This window comes from Clarias gariepinus, chromosome 19, assembly GCF_024256425.1.
Source record: "Clarias gariepinus isolate MV-2021 ecotype Netherlands chromosome 19, CGAR_prim_01v2, whole genome shotgun sequence".
Classification (NCBI taxonomy): Eukaryota; Metazoa; Chordata; class Actinopteri; order Siluriformes; family Clariidae; genus Clarias; species Clarias gariepinus.
In genome coordinates, this window is record NC_071118.1 from 18,562,666 (window position 1) to 18,585,974 (window position 23,309).

The 23,309-nt window shown below is 36.1% G+C and overlaps 1 protein-coding gene across 1 annotated transcript; it reads left to right on the forward strand.

Annotated features, from left to right (window-relative positions):
- The first annotated feature begins 1,082 nt into the window (after positions 1-1,082).
- Positions 1,083-22,941, forward strand: LOC128507944 (sex-determining region Y protein-like). The gene is made up of 5 exons (XM_053479106.1): positions 1,083-1,256; positions 20,880-21,104; positions 21,211-21,309; positions 21,704-21,818; positions 21,928-22,941. Exons 1-5 carry the CDS (start codon positions 1,130-1,132, stop codon positions 22,199-22,201), a joined length of 840 nt encoding a protein of 279 aa, XP_053335081.1. The 5' UTR covers positions 1,083-1,129; the 3' UTR covers positions 22,202-22,941.
- Positions 22,942-23,309: the final 368 nt, after the last annotated feature.

The window sequence follows — 23,309 nt, forward strand, 5'->3', positions numbered from 1 at the left end:
ACACATTGTCATTATACATATTCAGAGGTGGGTAGAGTAGACAAAATTGTACTCAGGTAAGAGTAGCTGTAATTTAAAATATTATTACTCAAGTAGAAGTAAAAAGTAGTCATACAAAATATTACTAAGTATAATAAGTACAAGTAAAAAAGTATTTGGTGAAAAGACTACTCAAATATTGAGTAACCTTAGCCCAACTTTGCCACTCACATTTTCTTCTCCAGACATGTCTACATTCTACATCATGTACAACCAAAGTTATCATTACTTAGCACTTTAACACGTAAATTTTACTGCGACCGGAATATGGGAATGACATTGAAAAAATTTAGAATTCACAAAATGTGCATACTATTTTTATTTTGGTGTCAGAAACAACAGAAAACAACAGAAAGTGATATTATAAATTATTGCTATTTCTTTGCCTATGTTACCCATGTTTTACACTTTTTGCTTGAACATGTTTGTATAGTTAGTATACATTTAAATCAATCATACTTTTTATGTTGTGTTAAACAAGGATATGTTACTCCATATGCAAACAAAAAATAGTAAAAATGCCAATAAGGTGGATGAAAATGCACTGGGTTTTAAGGGCTACATGCTGAGGGCTAAATGAGATATTTCATAACTTTGTTTTTTTTTTTATTTGTCAAAAATTTATATAGTTTTATATAGTGTTATATACTTCATTTTTTTGTTGTTGTTGAATTTTTTTAATCAGTTTGTGATCTTGGTAAATATAGTTGTCTATCTCACGCACTTTTCTAAAGACAGCTGATACCATCAACATATAAAGTTCTGGTAGCCAGCGTTGCTGAAAGATTAGTTCCAGCAGGATTTACCGAAAGAGGATGTAAAATTATATATTAATTTTTTTTTTGATTCTCTGTAAAAATAAAATACGCGTTTTGCATTTTTTTATGTTTTAAACAGAAGAGGAAAAGGAAATCGTGATACGGTGGCCAAGTGTAGAATCCGACGTTATGACGTCATTGTCTATTGCGTTTGAATGCGAGAGCAGTACGCTGGAGAAATCAATTGTTTGATTAGCATACCGATTGATCTACGTCTTCGACGTGGAGCTCATGTCTGTTTCAGAAAAGTGATAGAACGTGGATAGGAAATAATGAGGGAAGAAGACAACCATAATTTTAAAGAGTCCACTGGCGCTGTCAGCACCCGCGGCGATCAGCCGATCGGGGTCGAACCGGCTACCGAGCGCTTGAAACTCACTCAGCTTCCTTCAGGAACAGGTAGGGTTAAGAGCAATAACACAATATTATGCGAAATGCAACGGTCATACGGGAGCTCTGGAACAATGAGAATGTATGAGGGCAGAGAGAAAACTTGGGCCGTGCAGAAACAGATAAAAAGAGATAAAAATTAAGATATTATAAATTGTAGCATAGAAAAAGCATAGAAAACCCTTTTAAAAATCATGAAAACTACAAAAAAGAAGGAAAGCAAAAAAGCAATTATTGTTGTTGTTGTGAATCATGGAGAAAGTATCGCCGCACTCCAAATTTTTATTTATTTTATTTATTTATTTATTTTTTGTTACGTTTATAATAGAGATAAACCGGTCCACCGGACACTGATTAGAATTGGCTGGTTTTCAGTTTGATTGCCCGTGACATTGGCCTTAGACATAAACGATTCTGTTATCAAGCGCAGAAGCTTCCTTGTGGCGCAACAGACACATTTCTATTAAGTTTCATTATCAAAAATCGTGCCCGTCAAAAGCCTCCGAGGTGCTTTTTTTCTACAAACTCTGTGTGTCACATTCATAAGACACGCTTACACCAGTCTAAAAAAAAAAACGCGAGCGCAAATTAACCAAAAGAAGCCCTGCGAGCCCTGCGCGCGCTCTCGGTCAGGTTTAGTTTTGACTTGCAAGAGGCTTAGGAGGCATCGAGGAGGTAAATCGTTGCCGTTTCTCTAAAATCCTACATATTTCTTTATAATATGTCTTTATAATCCTTATTACTATCCTTTTTACTATTTACACATTGCCATTACATTGCTATCTCATTTCTAAGTTTGTTTAGAAATAATAATAATTATGGTGTATGAGAGATACATACCGATTTGAGAGATATGTGTTGCTCAGTTAAAAAAATGCGTTTTTCTTTAATTTAACTTAAAGTTAAATGTTAAATGTATTTAATTTTATCTTGTTTTGCTTAAATGATATGTTTGGAGAAAACGAATGCTTTAAGGAACAGACTGCATTTAATTAATAATTTTAATTAAAATTAATTAATTAAACATTTGAACTGTAATAAAATTTTGTACTTTTATATATATATAGTGCAAAGTCTTAAGCACCATATTACCAAGAGCATAATTGCTGTCTATATATAACTGTCTAGTATTAGTAGGGGAGAATAAGTCAGTGTTTTTTATTTATTCATACATTTATACATGTTTGGAAATAGTGAATGGTTTTACATGAGAATGCAGGCATGATAAATATATATAACAACACTTGTACTACAGATAATATGGTGCCTAAAACCTTTAAACTCTTATGTATATATACTTTCAAAACACCTTCTAATGTTATGGTACACACCTTCTGATGCCACTTTCCTGCTTTTTATTTTATTCTAAATTGTAAAGCAATGTTGATGTACAATATACAAAAAATTTCAACAGTTGATATTGAGACGTGTCTGCTACTTATGCTGTTTAAAGCCTTCCTAACGGCTCTCATCTGAGGTGCTAGACTTTTGACTGGAATGGTACTTTTTTGATTGGTACTGTATATAATTGATAATCAATGTGAATATGTTACTTTTATGTGGTGTTAATATCATGGCTGATCAACATTGCTGTAGATGAATTAAATGTTAGTTAATAGTAAACTATTTTTTTACAAGTCTTTTATTTGAGCTCTGTTAAACAAACAAGATCCTAAAAAAACTATTTCTGTTCCTAGTAACACATCACCCAGTCCTGTTCACAACTGATGGGGTTAAACCATTTTTATTTCATGAAATAAAATGTATTAAATGGCTACATGTTTTACTAAATGAAACGATTACATATACAAGTGTAATTAGAGCTAAACATGAAAACCTACTGTATACATGCCACACCCCATACTACCCAGACAGTGCCGATCCCAAGCCTGTGTGAATGTCACACACACACACACAGAAATGTAAGTCTGAAGATTTATTAGGGACTTTTTTATCCCTTTGTTTGAAGCCTACCTCTTGCAGAATGTGTGTACATGTGGGTGATTTGGGTTTGTCTAAAACACCAGCCACATGTATGCCTTAGGGTTCAGTATAAAAATGTAAAAACAAAAAATTAACCAATGAGCCCACACACCGAACACCCTTAAATGTTAATCCTACTTTTGTAATATTTGTATGTGTTGATGCATGTATGTCAAAGAGAGAGGGAGAGAAAAAGAGAGGGAGAGAGATGTGGGGTAGGATATCACATCAGCAACTTTAGACAGAAAATTAAGGACACAGACACCTCACCACAAAGCAAGAGATTAACATTTCTTTGTCTAAATATGCTTTTTAAAAAGAGATAGATGAAAGCACAGAAGCTAAGAGATACAGTCACACTCAATTAAATAAAATTTTATTTATATAGCACTTTTAACAATGGTCATTGTCTCTAAGCAGCTTTACAAAATTAAAAGAAGTTTATGGACCACATTACCACAAAGCAAGAGATTAAGCTTCTGACCCCTCTGGCTAAAAGTCACATGGTAATCCTAAGACCCACTGCATTTTATACCCAACTACAAGTTTACCTGCAGCTCCGCCCGCCTGCAGATTCTGATCCTTGCATGCTACCTTTGCCAGCGATTGGAGTTTGTGGTCAACCTGCTGCCACTCCTCACACTGTAAAAGTCTGATCTGATTTACTATAGACAACGCTGCCTACTGTTACATTCAGTGAGAAAATCAAAGTTGATGATGACGCTGCCTACTGTTACAGTCGGGAAAGAACCTCTGTGACATGCACACAATACGACATAAAAGTTAATAACGACGCTGCCTCCTGTTACCTGCCTGTGACATACCTGTGATGGACCTACCTCACACATTGTTGTTGTTGGTCTTTGGTCTGCTCCCGGCAAGGGGTCGCCACGGCGGAATATCCGGTCCGCACTACAACTTGGCACAGGTTTTACGCCGGATGCCCTACATGATGCAACCCTGCCATTTTATCCGGGCCTGGGACTGGCACTGCATCTTGTGGCTGGGGTTTGGGCACTGGCTGGAAAAACACACAAAAAGAATATCTTATATAAATATATTGTAGCATTTGTTCCACCGCTAGGAAGGAACTTGGAGAGACGAGTGACCTTCTCTGCTGCCCAATGCAAATGGCTGGGAGTACTTTATTAAGTACACAGGCGTACAAAACCACATCTAATTTAGCCTTAGCATAAACCAGAACACATTCAATAAAACTCACACTTGCACCCTGCCTACGCCACAATATATATATATACTGTATCTAATGTCTATATACATATATATAAAAACAGAAATACTTTGATGGGATCTGGGACAAAAAGTCAGAGGCCAAATAAGGCCTAACCCAAAAAACACAATGTATTCAAGTCATTCATTCAGTTCAATTCAACTAAATTTTATTTTATTTGTACAGCGCTTTTAAAAATTATTATTGTCACAAAGCAGCTTTACACAATTAAAAGAATTATGGAAGTTTGTATGAAATTTGAATGTGTATAAATTAAAATGATAAGACTGTCCCTGATGAGCTAGCCAAGGGCGGCAGAGACAGTGGCAAGAAAAACCCCCTGAGATGGCAATACGAAACCAGACTCGACAGGAAACCCATTCTCATTGATCTCCAGTCATACTTTGTGTTAGGATGCTGGAAGTTTAGTATAATAGGAGATGGGTTTGAGTTAAGGAGGATGTACAGTATAAGAGTCCAGTTTGTTGAAGCTCAGGTAGACTTGCAGGAAATTCCATTCCTGAACTATTGAGCGACTGTTGTCACGAGTCCTCTGAGAACCTGGCGATCAGCCGAGGCCAGGATTGTTTTTGTGGTAAAGTGGAACCGTCCCCAGTCACCACACGCATCCCTGACAAACCACACAGGCATCACTGCCAATTCCGAACAGAAGCCAGGACAAGTCAGACATGTCCAGAGGGCAGAGGGGGATCTGGATCACTTGGGGGCGACATGTGTAGCTCAACAAAGAGACAGGAAAGAAAGAGAAGGGGAGAAAAAGAAGGGGAGACAGCAGAAAAGAAGGAGTGATAACAGTTAGGTATAGTCACTGTCACAATTCAAAAGTTTTGAGAATGACACAAATATTAGTTTTCACAAAGTTTGCTGCTAAACTGCTTTTAAATCTTTGTTTCAGTTGTTTCTGTGATGTACTGAAATATAATTACAAGCACTTCATACGTTTCAAAGGCTTTTATCGACAATTACATGACATTTATGCAAATGGTCAGCAAATGGTCCCTTCTTTTTCAGGACCTCTGCATTTCGACTGGGCATGCTCTCAATTAACTTCTGGGCCAAATCCTGACTGATAGCAACCCATTCTTTCATAATCACTTCTTGGAGTTTGTCAGAATTAGTTGATTTTTGTTTGTCCACCCGCCTCTTGAGGATTGACCACAAGTTCTAGGGTTCTAAGATCTGGGGAGTTTCCAGGCCATAGACCCAAAATTTCAACGTTTTGGTCCCCGAGCCACTTGGTTATCACTTTTGCCTTATGGCACGGTGCTCCATCGTGCTGGAAAATGCATCGTTCTTCACCAAACTGTTGTTGGTTGTTGAAAGGAGTTGCTGTTGGAGGGTGTTTTGGTACCATTCTTTATTCACTACTATGTTCTCAGGATGCTTTACTGTTGGCATGACACTAGACTGATGGTAGCGCTCACCTTTACTTCTCCGGACAAGCCTTTTTCCAGATTTCCCAAACAATCGGAAAGAGGCTTCATCTGAGAATGACTTTGCCCCAGTCCTCAGCAGTCCATTCACCATACTTTCTGCAGAAGATCAATCTGTCCCTGATATTTTTTTGGAGAGAAGTGGCTTCTTTGCTGCCCTTTTTGACACCAGGCCATCTTCCAAAAGTCTTCGCCTCACTGTGTGTGCAGATGCGCTCACACCTGCCTGCTGCCATTCCTGAGCAAGCTCTGCACTGGTGGCATTCCGATCCCGCAGCTGAATCCTCTTTAGGAGACGATCCTGCCGCTTGCTGGACTTTCTTGGACGCCCTGAAGCCTTCTTAACAAGAATTGAACCTCTTTTCTTGAAGTTCTTGATGATCCTATAAACTGTTGATTTAGGTGCAATCTTAATAGCCACAATATCCTTGCCTGTAAAGCCATTTTTATGCAACGCAATGATGGCTGCACACGTTTCTTTGCAGGTCACCATGGTTAACAATGGAAGAACAATCAAGCATCACCCTCTGTTTAACATGTCAAGTCTGCCATTTTAACCCCATTAGCCTGACATAATGATCTCCATCCAGCCTTGTGCTCATCAACATTCTCACCGGAGTTAACAAGACGATTACTGAAATGATCTTAGCAGGTCCTTTAATGACAGCAAGGAAATGGAGTGAAAAGGTTTTTTTGGGATTAAGACTATACAATTCATCTGATCACTCTTCATAACATTCTGGAGTATATGCAAATTGCTATTATAAAAACTTAAGCAGCAACTTTTTCAATATTTATGTAACTCTCAAAACTTGGCCACGACTGTACTGTATAAGGTGAATGTATATTTAGTGCAGAGTGCAAGCAGGGACTCTGGCAGGGCTAAATACGGCAGCATAACTGAAAAGGAGAACCAGAAGGAAAGACAGACATGACGGCTCCCTGAGATGTAAATCACTTTACCGTCAACAAACCTGAGTGATCAATGACGAGTGGCGAAGACAGCATCTAAACATACCAGTTTACCATAATAGTCCACCTCCATAAGTCCCCCAGATCTGCTCCTTTACCTGTGGCAAATTTAATTACAAAAATGCTAGGCTAAATAAATTGGTTTTTAGACTAAAAACCTATTTAGAATGAGAGAATGTGTCTCAATCCCGAACATTAATTGGAGGACTACTCCATAGCCTTGTGGCTTTGTAAGAAAAAGCTCTGCCACCTTCTGTAGTTTTTATAATACTTACAAGCAGCCTACATTCTTTGATCGTAAGACACTACAGTAGCATTTCAGCCAGATACTGCACGCAAGACCATTTATTGCTTTACATGTCAAAAGTAGTATGCAGTGTGGATAAGATAGGGGTGATGTGCTCTATCTCGCTGCTGCATTCTGGACTAACTGAAAGTTGAACAAACAGACAGTCAGGCATTACAAAAGTCCAAACTAGAGGTGATAAAAGCATGAAAAGTTTCTCTGCATCGTTTGATGACAATATATTCGTTATCTTGGCAATATTTTTAAGGTGAAAGAATGCTATCCTGATATTATCTACATGCGCTTAAAGTATATTTTCCTATACCATATGTTTGAAAAGTGTACCATAATACAATTATTTTGACGTATGTTTAATGTTTAATTCTAAAAATTGGTTAAAGTAGGATGTTAGTATACTTTTTATATTATATATTTATATTATCTAAGGGTACATTTTTTTAATGTTAGTATATTTGCAATGTCCTATAAAAGATTTAAATATATATGTAATACACTAAATAGTTATTTTTTTTAACTAAAGTGAAGCAAATGTTTCTGTTCTTGTCCTAGATCGATTGTAGACAAGAACAGGTTTGCTTCTAAGACAAGGGCATTTGGCTTTATATTGCCTTAGATCTAAACAGGTTTTCTTTCTTGAGTAATGAAAAGCATTCCCCACATACAGTCATGTGAAAAAATTAGGATATTATATATATATATATAATATATATGGATATTTAATCTCAATGTTAACAATACTGGGAGATTAAAGTAATTAAACCTTAAAATTTAATTAAAACCGAAGAAAAGACTTTTCAAGATTTTTTGTAAATGAAATTCTAAAAAATGCATATTCTTACTGAGGAAAAAGTTAGGACTTCCTCACATTTATTCCAACTTAAAACGGCTCAAATCACACACAGGTGGATCACACCAGGTGCACATGATTATCAGTTTAAATGAGGCTTGCCCTATTCAGAAAAAAATTATAGCAGCCTATGAGTCTGGTAACCCAGATAGCACACACACTATGGCGTTTGCTCATCTGGCAGACGTCGCCGAGACGTCCATGCCTGATGTTAGAATAACGTTTAGCCTACCTATTTAAGACATAAATTAATGTTAATCAGATGTTCATACATCTGCCAAAGGTCTGATTTATGTCGGATAGACATTGTTTTATTAAAACACCCCCTCCCATAATTTTAATTAAATACTTTCGGTTAATTATAATTAACCATGGTCAACAGAATTCTTGAAGGAAGGAAGCATAAGACAAATGGGATAAAACTGAGATTTTTATTTTATATTTAATGTTTTACATCAGCAGCAACTTACAAATGAGGGCTCAATTTGAAAAGATGTAACCTGCGGGGCGGGTTGGGGCAGGTCATTAAAAACAAAATTAAATAAAAAAATCCATGTATGTTGCGTGCAATTCACTATATCCTATATTAAATATTTGGGAATATCTATTTTATATTTTATTAAGTTCTTTGATAACATTTACATTTGGGCATTTGGCAGACGCTTTTATCCAGAGCGACTTATATATTTTTTTTATCTCATTTACACATCTGAGCAGTTGAGGGTTAAGGGCTTTGCTCAAGGGCCCAACAGTGGCAACTTGGTGGTTGTGGGGTTTGAACCTGGGATCTTCCGAACCATAGGCCAATGTCTTAACCACTGAGCTACCCCTGCCCCGTAAGGTAAGGTTACGTCAAGCAGCTACCGCTGCCAGTCACAACAAAAACAAAGAACTAAAAGTGAAGATGGAAGACGGGGTGCGGGAGAAATTAGGGTCGGGAATTTACACCATTAAAAGAAAATCTAAGATGAGATCATCGTGCTAATTACAATCTGGCTAAGTTGGTTCTTCGAGCACACCTGTTGTTGATGATTAGTATAGCTGGATTGAGTTGTCTAGGATTATTGTGCGTTCGTGCGTTGGTTTAAAAGGCAATATGCATCAACAGTAGAAACCCTGATCACAACCCCTTTGATTGATTTTTTTTGTAACACGAGTTATGCGCTGAAATGCCCCCCTTCCATGGATTGCCCCCGTACATAATCACTATCAAATATTATATTAGAACATAAATTTATAGATTAATTGTTTACAAATTACATGGGCCAATAAAATAAAATAAGCAATATGAAAATATATATGTTTTATGTAAAATTAGAAATATTTATATTTTTTTCAAATACAACATGTATACTTTTTTATTGTTTATTTTATAATAAAATTATTTTTGTCTGATTTTTCATTATAAAAAATACTTATTCTTATTTTAAATAAATATTTATTTGCATATTCATGACAAACCTTTGAAAAATAAATGTGTTACAAAATAAACATTATACAAGAATTTGTATTAATGGTCTTGATGGCTGTCTCGTGCCTAGGGTTTATTATAATAGTAATATCATATTTGATAATAATAAACCTATGAATTTATGTTCTAATATAATATTTGATAGTGATATATATGCAAGATACTTTTACTTTCCCACCTGAGTCAGTCCGCCTCAGTCATGCTCTTTAACCAATCCTGTGACCTCGCCATTTCAACCAATCACAACCCGCCAGGAGCTCAGCCTAAATCCTGTTTACATTAAATAAACCTGCTCCCGAGCAGGTTCAAGCTTACGGATATGTTGCTATGACGACAAATGCAAGAAGCGCATCAAAGAACGAAACAATCCAAGATCAGGACAAATTCACACCAATCAAATTCGGCTAATTGAGTTAGCGACGTACAAAGAACAGACCCCAGGCTGCTAAATCTAATGTTTAGGACCGGTTTTCAGAAATAGCGTAAAAACGCTAAATTTCTGTGTGATAAATTAACAAAAAAAGTCAGTGATTATTTAGCGTAGGCTGTAAATGCTGCTGTGTAAATGTTTAAAATGTGTATCATTATCTTGTTATTAATATGACCTGATTCATCGTTCATATTCATATGTTGTTGCCAGTTTACAGGGCGATGTTTCCAAGCACTTTCAGGCTGAAATAAAGGCTGTTTTCATTTGAATTACAATGCCTAGTATGTCTATTTAATGGTCGCAGGTGCGGGGCGGGTTGTAAAAATAGATACAGTGGATGGGCTGGGGCACTCCAAATAATTTCATAAAAGCGGGCCTGGGGGTTGGAAAAATACCCGATCCGCGCATCACTAGTACAAAACATAAAACACCACAAATAAGTATTAATCATAGAAAAAAAATTATACACCAACAGACACGTTTTGTGCTTTAACTGTACGTTATGACTTTTAAATATGACCGTTAGATACGGTTGGTCAGGAAACTCCTGAAATCAGATGCAGACAGGACACTTTTCAGTCACAAACTGCTGTGAAAAAATATAGAGATAGATTCAAATGAAATTCATGTTACTTAATTTAGCAAATGAACAATATTTATACTTTGTTCCTATCGCTTCACAACTCATGAGAACAGAACGAAACCAGAACCGAACCGCAGATTAAGCACGCGTATATAACCATCGGTATTTTAAGTGGGATTAAAAATACATGAAATAGCTTAAACCTAAGTAACGTGACTAAACATCGCTAAACAGCAGGTGACATTTATGTTCAGTATTTCGTTTCTATTTAGAAAGATGGGAATTAATTCCTGCTTACCTTTTCCACACCTTGTCTTCTCCACAAACTGGTCTTCTTCTTCTTCTTCTTCTTTGGAGTTTAATGGCGGCTTGCATCTGTAAGTGTTTCACTACCGCCAACTTTTGGTTGATTCTCCTTTGGTGTTTCTCCACTCTTTTTCCAGATTATATATATATATATATATATATATATATATATATATATATATATATATATACGACTAAAAAACTAACGCGATGTTTACCAGATGATATGCTGTTTAGCAGACGTCTCCACGACGTACAGTACCTGTGCTATCTGGGAAGAGATTTAAAAAGATCTCAAACGATCTTAAAATCAGTCATTCATCATTCATTTCTAAATGAAAATCAGTCATTTAGCAAGATGCTAAAAGAGTTCACTAAAAACCTAAAATTACAGCAGGCTCTGGTTACTGTTGATGTGAAAGTGCATGCCTCTACAATTAGAAAGAGACTGGACGAAGTTTAACTTACATGGGAAGGTCAAGGAGGAAACCTTTGCACCTCTAAGAGAAATCAAGGCCAGACTGAAGTTTGCTAGAAAGAATGTTGACAAAGGCCGGGACTTCTGGAATAATGTTCTTTGAACAGATTAGTCCAAAATTGAATTATTTGGACACCAGAACCTAGGAAATGTTTGGCGTAAACAAAAGACAGCTTTCCAGGAAAAGAACCTCATACCAACTGTGAAGCATGTAGGTGGAAGTGTGATGGTTTGGGACTGCTTTGCTGCAGCAGGACCTGGCCAGCTCACCATCATAGAATCCACCATAAAATCTACTGTGTATCAGAGTGTGCTTAAGGAACATGTGAGACCATCTGTCAGAAAATTAAAACTGAAGCGGAACTGGACCATGCAACATGACAGTGACCCAAAACATAAGTAAATCAACCAAATGAAATGGTGAGTCCTGGAATGGTCGAGTCAAAGCCCAGATCTAAATCCCATTGAGATGCTGTTGGGTGAATTGAAACGGGCTGTACATGCAAGGAACCCAGCAAAAATCTCACAGCTAAAAGAATTCTGCATTGAGGAGTGGGAAAAACTTTCCTCAGACAGATATCAGAGACTGGTAGATGGCTATAAGAAGTGTCTCACTGCAGTTCTTTCAGCCAAAAGGGGTAACACTAGCTATTAAGGGGTAGGGTGTCCTAACCTTTTTCTCAGTTAGAAGATGCATTTTGTAGATTTAAATTTACAGAAGATTTTAAAAGCTTTTCTTCAGTTTGAATTGTTTAATTATACTACTTTAATCTCTCAGTTTTGTTTACATTAAGATTAAATTTCTATATATTAAAAATGTTACAAAATACCCAAATTTTCGTAGGTTGTCCTAATTTATCACATGACTGTAACTTATGGGGACAGTGCTCAGGGTGATGGATTAGTTTCTGCCAACTATAGTGATTTGTGCTGAGATAAAAAAAAATTTTGGACTTGCCATCTGGAGTACCGGGAATTTTCCCGGTGGGCGCTGGCCAAGACCGGCCCAGTCAGTACACTAATATATAAAATATGACGGAAACCATAATATTTCATTTTTTTCCTACTCATATGGATGAGTGCGTCGATCGCACAGACGCCGACGACAAAGAGCGTGTGGTTGCGGGAGAGGTTAATTTACGACAGCTGTTTATGGCAGTGTAGTCCAGTGCGGGAGATGCATTGTGGGTAATGAGATCCGGTGTGTGTAAAGTTGAATGCGAATGCGAGATGTAAGCTGGTATATAGAGCCTGAGTTTTGTTTTCTTTTCAGTAGTTTTAAGTTGGATGTAAGTGCAGGATCCAACTGAAAGGTTGTACTATAGCCCGACAATGCAGCAATTAAAAGAAAGGGCATCTACCAGTTTGTCCTTCTCATCCAAACACGAGCATGAATTAATGGGCTGTTACGCTCCTGCGAGCAACATTAATAATATAGCGGAGAAGCTAACAGTGTGTTTGTTACCGCGTGTGCGGATGTATTGCCCTCCCTCAATATTAATTAGACACCTTCACTTTTAATTTACGGAGGGAGAGATATTGATCCTTTTTCGATGCAGCGAATTTCTTTGAGCAAATTAATGATAATTTTGAAAATGAATGAAAAGGAGGAAGAAGAAAAGATGGAGCTGAAAGTTACACGAAAATAAGGAAATGCTCTAAATGTACCTTAAATGCACAGTAAATGCTGTGAAATACTTTAAATGAACAGATTCTGCCTTTGGTGTAAAGGTTCTGCAGGCTCGAACATTACTGTCAGGGACAGTGAGGCTGGATCCAGCAGCTCACCCCATCCCACATCATAATACACTGGCTCATTAAAGTGGAGATTCATTTTTAAAACCACATACTAGTATAAAAATATAACACAAACAAAAACGTAAATGAAAAAGTATCACTGAACATATATTGGGTCATATTTGTAAAACAAAGAAACAAAGAAAAGAACAATAAGTTCATTATTCAAAGTTGTTCAGATCAGTGTAAAGTTAGTAAGTGCTATAACGCCACCTGGCACAGTTTCATCCCAGTGGCACAATCTGACCACATGTGCAGTGCCATAGAAAAGTATTTTCCCCTTTCAGATTTTTTTTCTTTGCATATTTGTCACACTTGTACAGTATGGGTGGAATTTCACCTCAACACTTTATGAGGAAAAAGCAAATTGGCCTTTTTGTTTGTGAGATATCATGAACATTTTGCAGAGGGTATCATCGTGATGCCCTGTAAGATATACCACACATCAGTATAAGCTGTAAGTGCAGCAGGTCAGTGATGATGAACCACCAGTGCCTGCTGATGATGCCCCTCCCCTGATTTACAAGAGCCAAGTGAAAAGGTTGGCAATCAAACTGAACAGGTACAGTAAGCTGGAATAAAATCAGTAGCAGCATTAACTCGTACTAACTCGTGCTTGTTATTATTATGGCAGTCAATATTAATTTAAAATAGTGTTTCTCAGCATTATTTTGACCTAATATTGACTACCAAAATAATTAAAATAAGTAACTAGTTTACTAGCGTGAGCTAATGCTGCTACTGATTATATTTCAGCTTACCTGTTCGGATTTATTGCCATTCTTTTTAAAATATTGTCTTTATAGATTTAAATGTTCTTTGTGTTGATGTACTTTCCTTTGTTTCTTTGTTTTACTAATATGACCCAATATATGTTCAGTGATACTTCAAATAATATGTTTTATATACATTGATTTCTGTATTGTGTTATATTTTTATACTTGTAACTGGTGTTAAAAGTTTATTTCTACATTATCGAGCCAATGTATTATGATGTGGGCTGCTGTGGGCCAGAAAGTCCAGGGCCACTTTTTGGTCTCAGTCTGCCCCTGATAGTTTGTGTGTGTGAAAATGTTCGTGTGTGACATTTTTCAGCAAAATTGGACCATGCCTTTACCTGCTAGTTTGAGGTGTTGATTTTTATTTAATTGTCATAAACATTCTCTATTTAAAAATGAGGAAGGTAACGATGTGGCTCGCGCAAGGGGCAGAGCCGCACAGAATAGGCAAAGGCCATTTACACGCCAGGCAACGCCGCCGTCAGGCAGTCATCCTGCCCAGATAGCAGAACAACATTGAATCATCATTGAATCAACATTGAAGCATCAACCAACTTGTCATTGAATCAATGTTGAAGTTTAGCATTGATTTTTTTATCAGGTTTGCACCTTACAATAATGTTATTTCAATGATGAAAAATAGATCAAGATCGGCATAAAATCAATGTTTGTTCAACTTAAATTAAATCACTTATTTTACATTGAATCAACATTGAAGCAATTATAGTTTAGTCTTGCTTTATGTACAGCAAGATTCTATGACAGTGAATCATGTCCGTTTTGATTTATTTCTTTTAATCAGAGATCATGTAGGGCTGAAAAGCTTTTTTTTTTTAAACAAAAAGTCAGTAACTCAACATCCTTCAGTTTACATGTAAACGTATTTATTTATTTATGCTCCATACCCATTTAAACAGGAAGTAACATCACAATTAGAATAAAACAACTATATAATAAAACACACTACAACTTACATACAAATTATTATAAACTGGATGACAAAATGACTTTATCTATTGGAAGAGATTGTTTATTCTGAATTTATAAAACAGAATCTAACTGCCAAGAGAAGAGACTGGAAAACTATAACAGCATATAAAAATTGCAACCTGCCTCAGCAAAATTCACTCAAATGCAAATAAAAACAACCAAGACAGAAACACAACAGATGACTAAAACATTATTAGTACAGTTGAAATGTATTTACTCAGCAAAACAGATAAGACATACAGTAAGTCTAAACTTATGGTTTTCCACCACAAGCAATTCCCCCCAGCCGTTCTGGGGCATAATGAAGCCATTTCTGAACTGTTGAAGCAAAGACAAACTCTGAGGCCTCCTTTTTTTCAGCTTTCAGCTGTTGTTTTAGGGCATCTAAAGAATAAAAAACAAACCAAAAGTTAGAACTGCACAATGCTCTAAAAACTTGGAGTGGTAGTTGTTTATGAATGACAGAAGGTGGGTCCTAAATTTTTGGAAATGTGACTTTTACAAATATACAGATATACAACATATGTTTTAAAATTCCTACAATCTTCCATAGATATAATGCACACACTTGATTATTTTTTTATTTACGTGTTATTTCACAATCTGCAAATGTTGTCCTACAATTTATATATTCAATGCTATAAAAACAAATATACTTAATGTAACAATGTAGTCTGTTATATTATGTGCAAAACAAAAACAAAAAAAACCTGTAGGACAAAAAATTTATAAAAAATCAATCCGTGGCGACAGTTTTGCAATTTGTCTCCTTAGTTTATAAACGGCACTCACAAATACTTAAACTGTTCCCTCAGTTTAACAAATCGTGGCCACGAATTAACAAACCGTACCGACAAATTTCCAATCTGTACGCCCAGATACCGTACTGTTTGCGTATTTATTCTTAACATGAAGAATTATTTTGGTGATTTTATTATAAGCTTTTTACCCAGGGTTAGATGCTTGCTGCACTGTTAATGTTATTATTAAATAAGGCCTACTAATACGTTGCATTTAGTTTAAGAGCTAGGGAATGACAACATAAACTGTACATTATTTGTTTTGTATTGCTTTTTACCTTCTCCTCTCCAAACTCACACTGCATGATTTTCAAAGTCATCGGATCACCATTGTGTTAGCATTCAGTTGCTGCTGTGTTTACACTGCACAATGAATTGGCGACAGGAGGTTACACACTGCATGACTTTACAATAGGAAGAATCGCCAACAACTCTGTCTGGTGTGCAAGCTACTGCCAAACGCACACAAAAAGTAATAAGGAAACAACGCAAGATCATGCTGACATTGTGGTCTATAATTCCTCCCCAAACAAACAATAATTAAAAAAGATGACGTCCTTGTTTAAGGTCCCATATGGTCAAAACTGAAATTTCATGGCTTTTTTCATGGTAACTGAGGTCTAGGGGCTATGAAACTACCATATAAGTTTCAAAACAGTCAATGCACACAGCCTGCATAAAGTAGCTGTGCCTTTTCACGAGCTGCTGTGACGTCCAATCTACTCAGTCACCGCTTTCAGTCACCACCTCGAGCACCAACCACCATACCAACCTTCTTTTGCCAAAACATCACGTCCATGCCATTGCTGAACAACAATAACATGAAACAAGTAAAAAAAAAACGCTGTTCAGTTGATAGATGTCGAAACTACATCATTAATAAAACAACATTAATATAAAAGACCAGTGGCACGTCAGCTTCAGCATCTTTCACACAGCCATTCCATTAAACTTAAAAAAAATATATTTAAAATTAAATTTAGTTAATAGAAGTTAATTGATAAATAAAAACTATTTATGACATTATTTATGACTAGGGGCCAGGGGTAGCTCAGTGGTTAAGGCATTGGACTACGGTTTGGAAGATCCCAGGTTCAAACCCCGCAACCACCAAGTTGCCACTGTTTGGCCCTTGAGCAAGGCCCTTAACCCTCAACTGCTCAGATGTGTAATAAGATAAAAATGTAAGTCGCTCTGGATAAGAGCATCTGCCAAATGTAAATTATTTTTGACAGTACTACAGTATAGCTTTTAAGGTAGGTTTTTCAACTGTATGTGTATCCACAATTAATACAATTCTGTGTAAAAAATAAACTGTACACATACGAGGCGGAAAGATGGCAATAGCTACACAGTATTTAAAGTATTTCTATTTGTTACGACGTTGATATTTAAACCTTTGTAGTCAAGTAAGCATGATTCATAATGCTTCCTCTGTCGTGAGCCTGTATGTTCCTCTAAACTGTCTGTGTTCTGCACTGCTATCGCGGTTGACTGTTGCACCTTTATTCTGACATTATCGCACGTGCTGCTTGGGAGTTAACCATGCCCACCTATTTACATTTCGTGGAATAGACAAAATAAAATTATATTCCACGGTAACGATATATACCATCATACTGCCCAGCCCTAGATCACCTTTAATACAAAGTCCCCTTAAGACAAGTCAGTTCACTTGGTCACCATCTTTGAAATGCCTCTCAAGCATGCAAGTGCAGCTCCTATCTCTTTGAATGGGAAAACATCAACTTCTGTAAGTGGTTTGTAAGCTTACAATTAAATTTCATATTTGAAAAGACCAATGAAATCTGACAACAACAGTTTCATAAAAATTGTTTCTTATGTTCACATACCATAAAAAAAATCCTTTTTTTGATGCTAGAGCACCCAATGTGCATGCGCAGTCATGAACGCGAATGTGCGAACGCTGCTTGTTTTTATAGGAACCGGAGCCTATAACAGCTGCTGCAGTGACGGGATGGCTTTATTAATCAACAACTATCTCTTTCAATTAGAAGGCAGGGTTTATTCGCCATGTTGGGCATGGCACTTTGTCCCATTCATAAGTAATAGGACTGCATAATATAAAGTCGTTGTTTAATACCAAATATTGATATGGCAATGCAAAACTACAATTAACAGTGATGATGAGCTAAGCATGTTAGTAATCTAGACAGCAAGAAAAATACACAAAACTTACGGTCAAATTATTATTTTTCTCTAAAACCCCTCTGTCTCTAACCTTATGCCAATCCTCTCAGTTCCTGTTCTCCTTGTTTGTTCTGTCCATCAAAACCTTGTGTTTGGAGGCAAATTCCGTTTTGGAGCTCCGGGACCCTGTAGGAGAAAAAAAGGAGACTCATCACCTATATATATATTCATCACCTAAACAAAATATTTTTGAAAACTTTTTAAAACACTCATAAATTTGTAAAATATGAATTAACTGCATAAATAAAAAAATAAATAAGTGCAAACTTGAATTATGTGTATTATAAATCAGAATAGCTGTGAAATTTTTGCACCGGTTCTACAGTTTAACATACAGTCCACATAAGTTTAAAGGCCACATAAAGTTGGTGGCTTTGCTAATGATTGCGCTTAACATTAATAATATACCCATTACACTTGAAGCCATGACCACTAAAATCTGACACGGTTTTTCTCTAAAACCCCTCTGTCTCTGACCTTATGCCAATCCTCTTAGTTCCTGTTCTCCTAGTTTGTTTTGTCTGTCAAAACCTTGTGTTTGGAGGCGAAATCCGTTTTGGAGCTCCAGGACACTGTAGGAGAAAAAAGGAAAACTCATTCAAATAAAAACATATTCATCACCTGAACACAATGTACCTGGGAAAACCAACATCAAAATTAAAAAATATATATAATAATAAAATAAAACTAAGCTTTTTCATGATTATACCAATCTTGTATGATTCAAGGAAAATTGCATGGGTATTTAGTCTTAAAATTACTACATTAATAATATAGCCATGACCACTAAAATTTGACACGGTTTTTACAACTTATTTCAAAACTAAAATATTCACAAAGCAACCCATAAAAAATAACTTAGCCATAGCTAGCTACCAAATGATTTGTTCTTTCATTACGCTGAAATAATTACTAAGGCCTTTTAATAGTTTCGCACTAATAATACCTTTATAAACCTCTAAAACATAATTTAGCATTAATAAACCTACAGTAAGTAAACAGCAAACTAATAAATACTACAACATTAACAGTAATGATTAATATGGCAATGTAAAACTATGATTAACAGTGATGATGAGCTAAGCATGTTAGTAAACTAGACAGCAAGAAAAATACACAAAACTTAACCGTCAAATAATATTTTTTCTCTAAAACCCCTCTGTCTCTGACCTTCTCAGTTTCTGTTCTCCTTGTTTGTTTGGTCCATCAAAACCTTGAGTTTGGAGGCGAATTCCATTTCGAAACTTCAGGACACTGTAGGAGAAAAAAGAGAGAATCATTCAAATAAAAACATATTCATCACCTGAACACAATATATCTTTGGGAAAACCAACATCAAAAAAAATAAATGTATAATAATAAAATAAGTAAATTTAAAAAAGAAGTTGCTTAGTTTTTTTTTTTTTAAACAATATGACAGCCAAAAACAAAAATCTAAAGCTAAAATATATACTGTTTTGCTTTTGATGCCAGCTGCCATTTCCATTTCAAATAGCACTGTAAATAGTAAGCTCTGAAGACATTTTAAATAAAATAAATTTTTCCCTTGAGGTTTAAGTACTAGGCTACTTCACAATTATACCAATCTTGTATCAATAAAAAAAAAATTGCATAGATAAGTCATAGAATTAGCATATTCATTAAGTCTGGTAAATCAAATTCTTTTTTTTAAAACAAAACCCATATAAATTTGTGAAATATGAATTAACCGTGCAACAATTCCCCCCCACAATTTATAGTGGTGTAACATACGTGGGGGTTGTCTTAAACCTGGGGGGCGTGGAACATTTTTGTCGAAGAATAATAAGTACTTAATAATAATAATAAGAAGAAGAAGAAGAAGAGGAAGAAGAAATACAGATGAATTTTGAAAAATTAGTTTTTTGGGAATTTTGGGAAAACCGTGCAACGAATCTCTACCAAAATTTATTTTATAGCAGTCCTGATCAAGCAGCACGAAACAGTGTAGTAGCAGCTAAAAATAGTAACTAATTCTATTCACCTCAGGCAGTAGCTGAAAATATGAACCAATGCTACTCACCTCATGTAGCAGTTAAAATAGTAACTAATTCTATTCACCTTAGGCAGCATTTAAAAATACAAACCAATGCTACTCACCTCATGTAGCAGTTAAAATAGTAACTAATTCTATTCATCTCATGTAGAAATTAAAAATAGTAAATAATTCTATACACCTCAGGAAGGGGGCTAAAAATATGAATTAATGCTACTCACTTCTGGTAGCAGTTAAAAATAGTAACTATCGCTACTCACCTCAGAGAGCTGTTAAAAATAGTAACTAATGCCACTTACCCCAGAAGAATTCTGAAAAGTGCAGACTTCTGGGCAGGGTCACACTATTGCTCAGCCAATCAGAAGTGCAAGTGCAGGCCGTCTCCGGGCAGTGTCACAATATTGCTGAGGCAATCAAAAACTTGAGGTAGACAACCAATAGTTATGCAGCCGTACTTTTTTGTCTTTAGTTGATATATGGAAAGGGTAGTCTACAGAGTTCTGCACATTACAATTAATTAAAAAAAAATTTTTTTTAAATGTAGCAGGTAAAAATATTAACCAATGTTATTCACCTCAGGAGAATTTTGGAAAGTGCAGGTCATCTCCAGGCCCCATAATTCCCCACATGTGATTTGCATGGAAGAAGAGCATCGTGTGTTTTTTTTAATTTATTTATTTATTTTTTTTATGTGGTGTGCTTTTGAGACTGGGTAGTAAAACCATTCAGCATTTCAGCAGGTTTCTGCTGAAATGCTGAATGGTTTATTCCCAAACATGGCACTGGGCATTAAGGCCAAACAATTCCATATTGGTCTTATTTATCCATAGGACATTGTTCCAGATGCCTTGTGCTTTGTTCCGATGCAGTTTTCTTCTAAACAGAAGCGGTTTTCTAATTGTGCTGTCATAGACTTTTGAACATCTAATATGCTTTAACTTAATATTGTTTTTATTTATTCTAAATTATTTTAAAACAGCAAAAGGCAAAGATAACAAACGCCGCATCAAGAGGCCCATGAATGCCTACATGATTTGGGCAAGGACACACCGACCTACCTTGACGAAAGCCAATCCAAATGCCAGCAATGCAGAGATTAGTGAGCAGCTTGGGATTGAGTGGCGGAAACTGAGTGAAGAACAAAAGATGTTGTACTATGCAGAGTCACGGAAGCTCCACTGGGAACACAGACAACAGTTTCCTGGTGAGGTGAACAGGTTTTTCAGATAATTAAGAAAATAATCACTGACCTTTTGTTTTTTATAACCAATGATGGGTTGCTCTTTAAATTTCTCTGTCCTTAAATGTAGATTGGGAGTATAATCCACGTCCACGGAAGGGGAAGCAAGTTGGCCAAAAAAAGACAGTTCAAGAAACTATAGTCATGCAGACCAATCTCATGCTCTCTGGTAAAGAACACTATTTATTTTATTCTTCCTACATACAATACCAACTCAGTAGATTTAATACTGTTGTCTATTTTGAGGAAATGAATAAAGTTTCTCTCCAGAAAGTAATTGGTTTGTTTCTATAAGACTAGCATTTGCTGATGCATGATCCACTGATTTAGTAGGTTAGTAGTTTATCTTAATAGTGGAATCCTTATGAATATGCTTGTTTATTATTACATGATTTACTATTTACTCTATAGGCCAAAAGTCTAGTATTCAAAAGTACATTGCATCATGATTTATAATCAAATGGCAAGTTTCTATCCTTTTTTATCTATAAACACAACCCTACGTTTCATGACAACTGAATTAATAAGTTTTTAAATAGGGAGTAAATTTTGTAATTTTGCAGGCAGTTTGCAGAATACAGCCTCGCAGAGAAGACCGGATCCAGACCTGATCTCTGCCCTACCTCCCTTTCCTGCTCAGTTATCCTTCATGCCTGAGCCATCATTTACCCAGACGAGGTGAGCTGGTTGCTGCACTGGAACTGTTCAAGAAGTCAAAGAGTTGCAAATAAAGTGTTCCTGTGGTACTTAAAATAATTACCAGAATTCTGTTTAATTTTGTTCACAGCCCTTTGAATTATCAGGACAACACAAGCGGTATGGTCTTGCACAATGACGTTTTCCAGGTCTGTGATGACAGTTTTGCCTCAGACCAGTATCTGTTCTGTAAAGAACCTGTGCCACAGACTGACAAAGTCATAAAAAGCACTACTGATGTCCTGAGTTCACCATCAGCCCTGGAGAAACATGCCATGGTGGAAGTTTTGGACGGCCTTCCTGTGAGGAGCAACATTTTAAAAGTGGAAGATGCTGGAGAAATTAAACTGTTTACGATGCTTTAGAGTGAGTCGCCTTCAAGGCAGATTGTGTAAGATGTGCAGCAGTGCTATCAGCAAAGAACTGGCAGAAACCAGTGGGGCCCAGATACACCCAGCTGCTGCCAGCTAAGTCTAAAAGTGGTCTTCATGGAAGAATTATGGCTAAAAAAACAATGCTATGTGACTAAACTATGCATGAAAACATAGAAACTAGGCTGCATAAAAATGGTAGCAGATGCCCCAGGACTGATGAGTCAAAATGTAAAATATTTGGCTGTAGCAAGAGACAGGATGTTTGATAAGAGCTGTACAATAATGAGTGTCTGCAGGCAACACTGACTCATGGTGGCGTTACCTTGCATGTTTGGGGCTGCATTTTAGGATTCATAGTGTCCGCAATGCTAAAAAACACAGGCAAATACTTTTTATATTTATTATGTAATACCAACAGGGAGGCATCTGCTTGGCCCCAAATTTACTCTGCAGGAGGACAACAACCCCAAATATACAGCAAATATCATTAAGAATTATCTTCATATAAGGAAACAGAAGATCTGTGCTTAGTTCCCAAGATGTTAGGAACAACCTACCTGCCAAATTCCTTTTAAAGCTGTTTCATTAAGAATTATCTTCATATAAGGAAACAGAAGATCTGTGCTTAGTTCCCAAGATGTTAGGAACAACCTACCTGCCAAGTTCCTTTTAAAGCTGTTTGCAAGTTTTTGTAGAAGAACTGATGGCAATTCTGGTTTTGCAGGCAAAGAGTGACCATGCGCAAATGTTTTAGTGCTCAGTTTATTGTGCAAATTTTTTTTTGACAATTAAACAATGACAATTGTAAAAACGCTATACAAATAAAATTGAATTGAATATATATATATATATATATATATATATATATATATATATATATATATATATATATATATATGCCAGAAGCTGTATACTATGCAGACCCACTTTTGCATTTTGGCTTAAGTTTGTTAAATCAATTATGGCACAGTGAAAAAATAGGTTGTAGAATTAGAATTAAGACACATATAGAATTAATAGTGGGGTACTTAGTGAGTATTTGCCCCTCCCCCTTTTTTGCATATTGGTCACACTTAAATGATCCAGCTCAACAAATTTA

What these genes read in the sequence shown, in the direction of transcription:
- LOC128507944 (XM_053479106.1), top strand. Translation starts at nt 1,130, where the DNA reads ATGAGGGAAGAAGACAACCATAATTTTAAAGAGTCCACTGGCGCTGTC. An exon ending in TCAGCTTCCTTCAGGAACAG is followed by an intron (nt 1,257 to 20,879) that starts GTAGGGTTAAGA and finishes ATTTTAAAACAG; the next exon opens with CAAAAGGCAAAGATAACAAA. An exon ending in CCATCATTTACCCAGACGAG is followed by an intron (nt 21,819 to 21,927) that starts GTGAGCTGGTTG and finishes TTTTGTTCACAG; the next exon opens with CCCTTTGAATTATCAGGACA.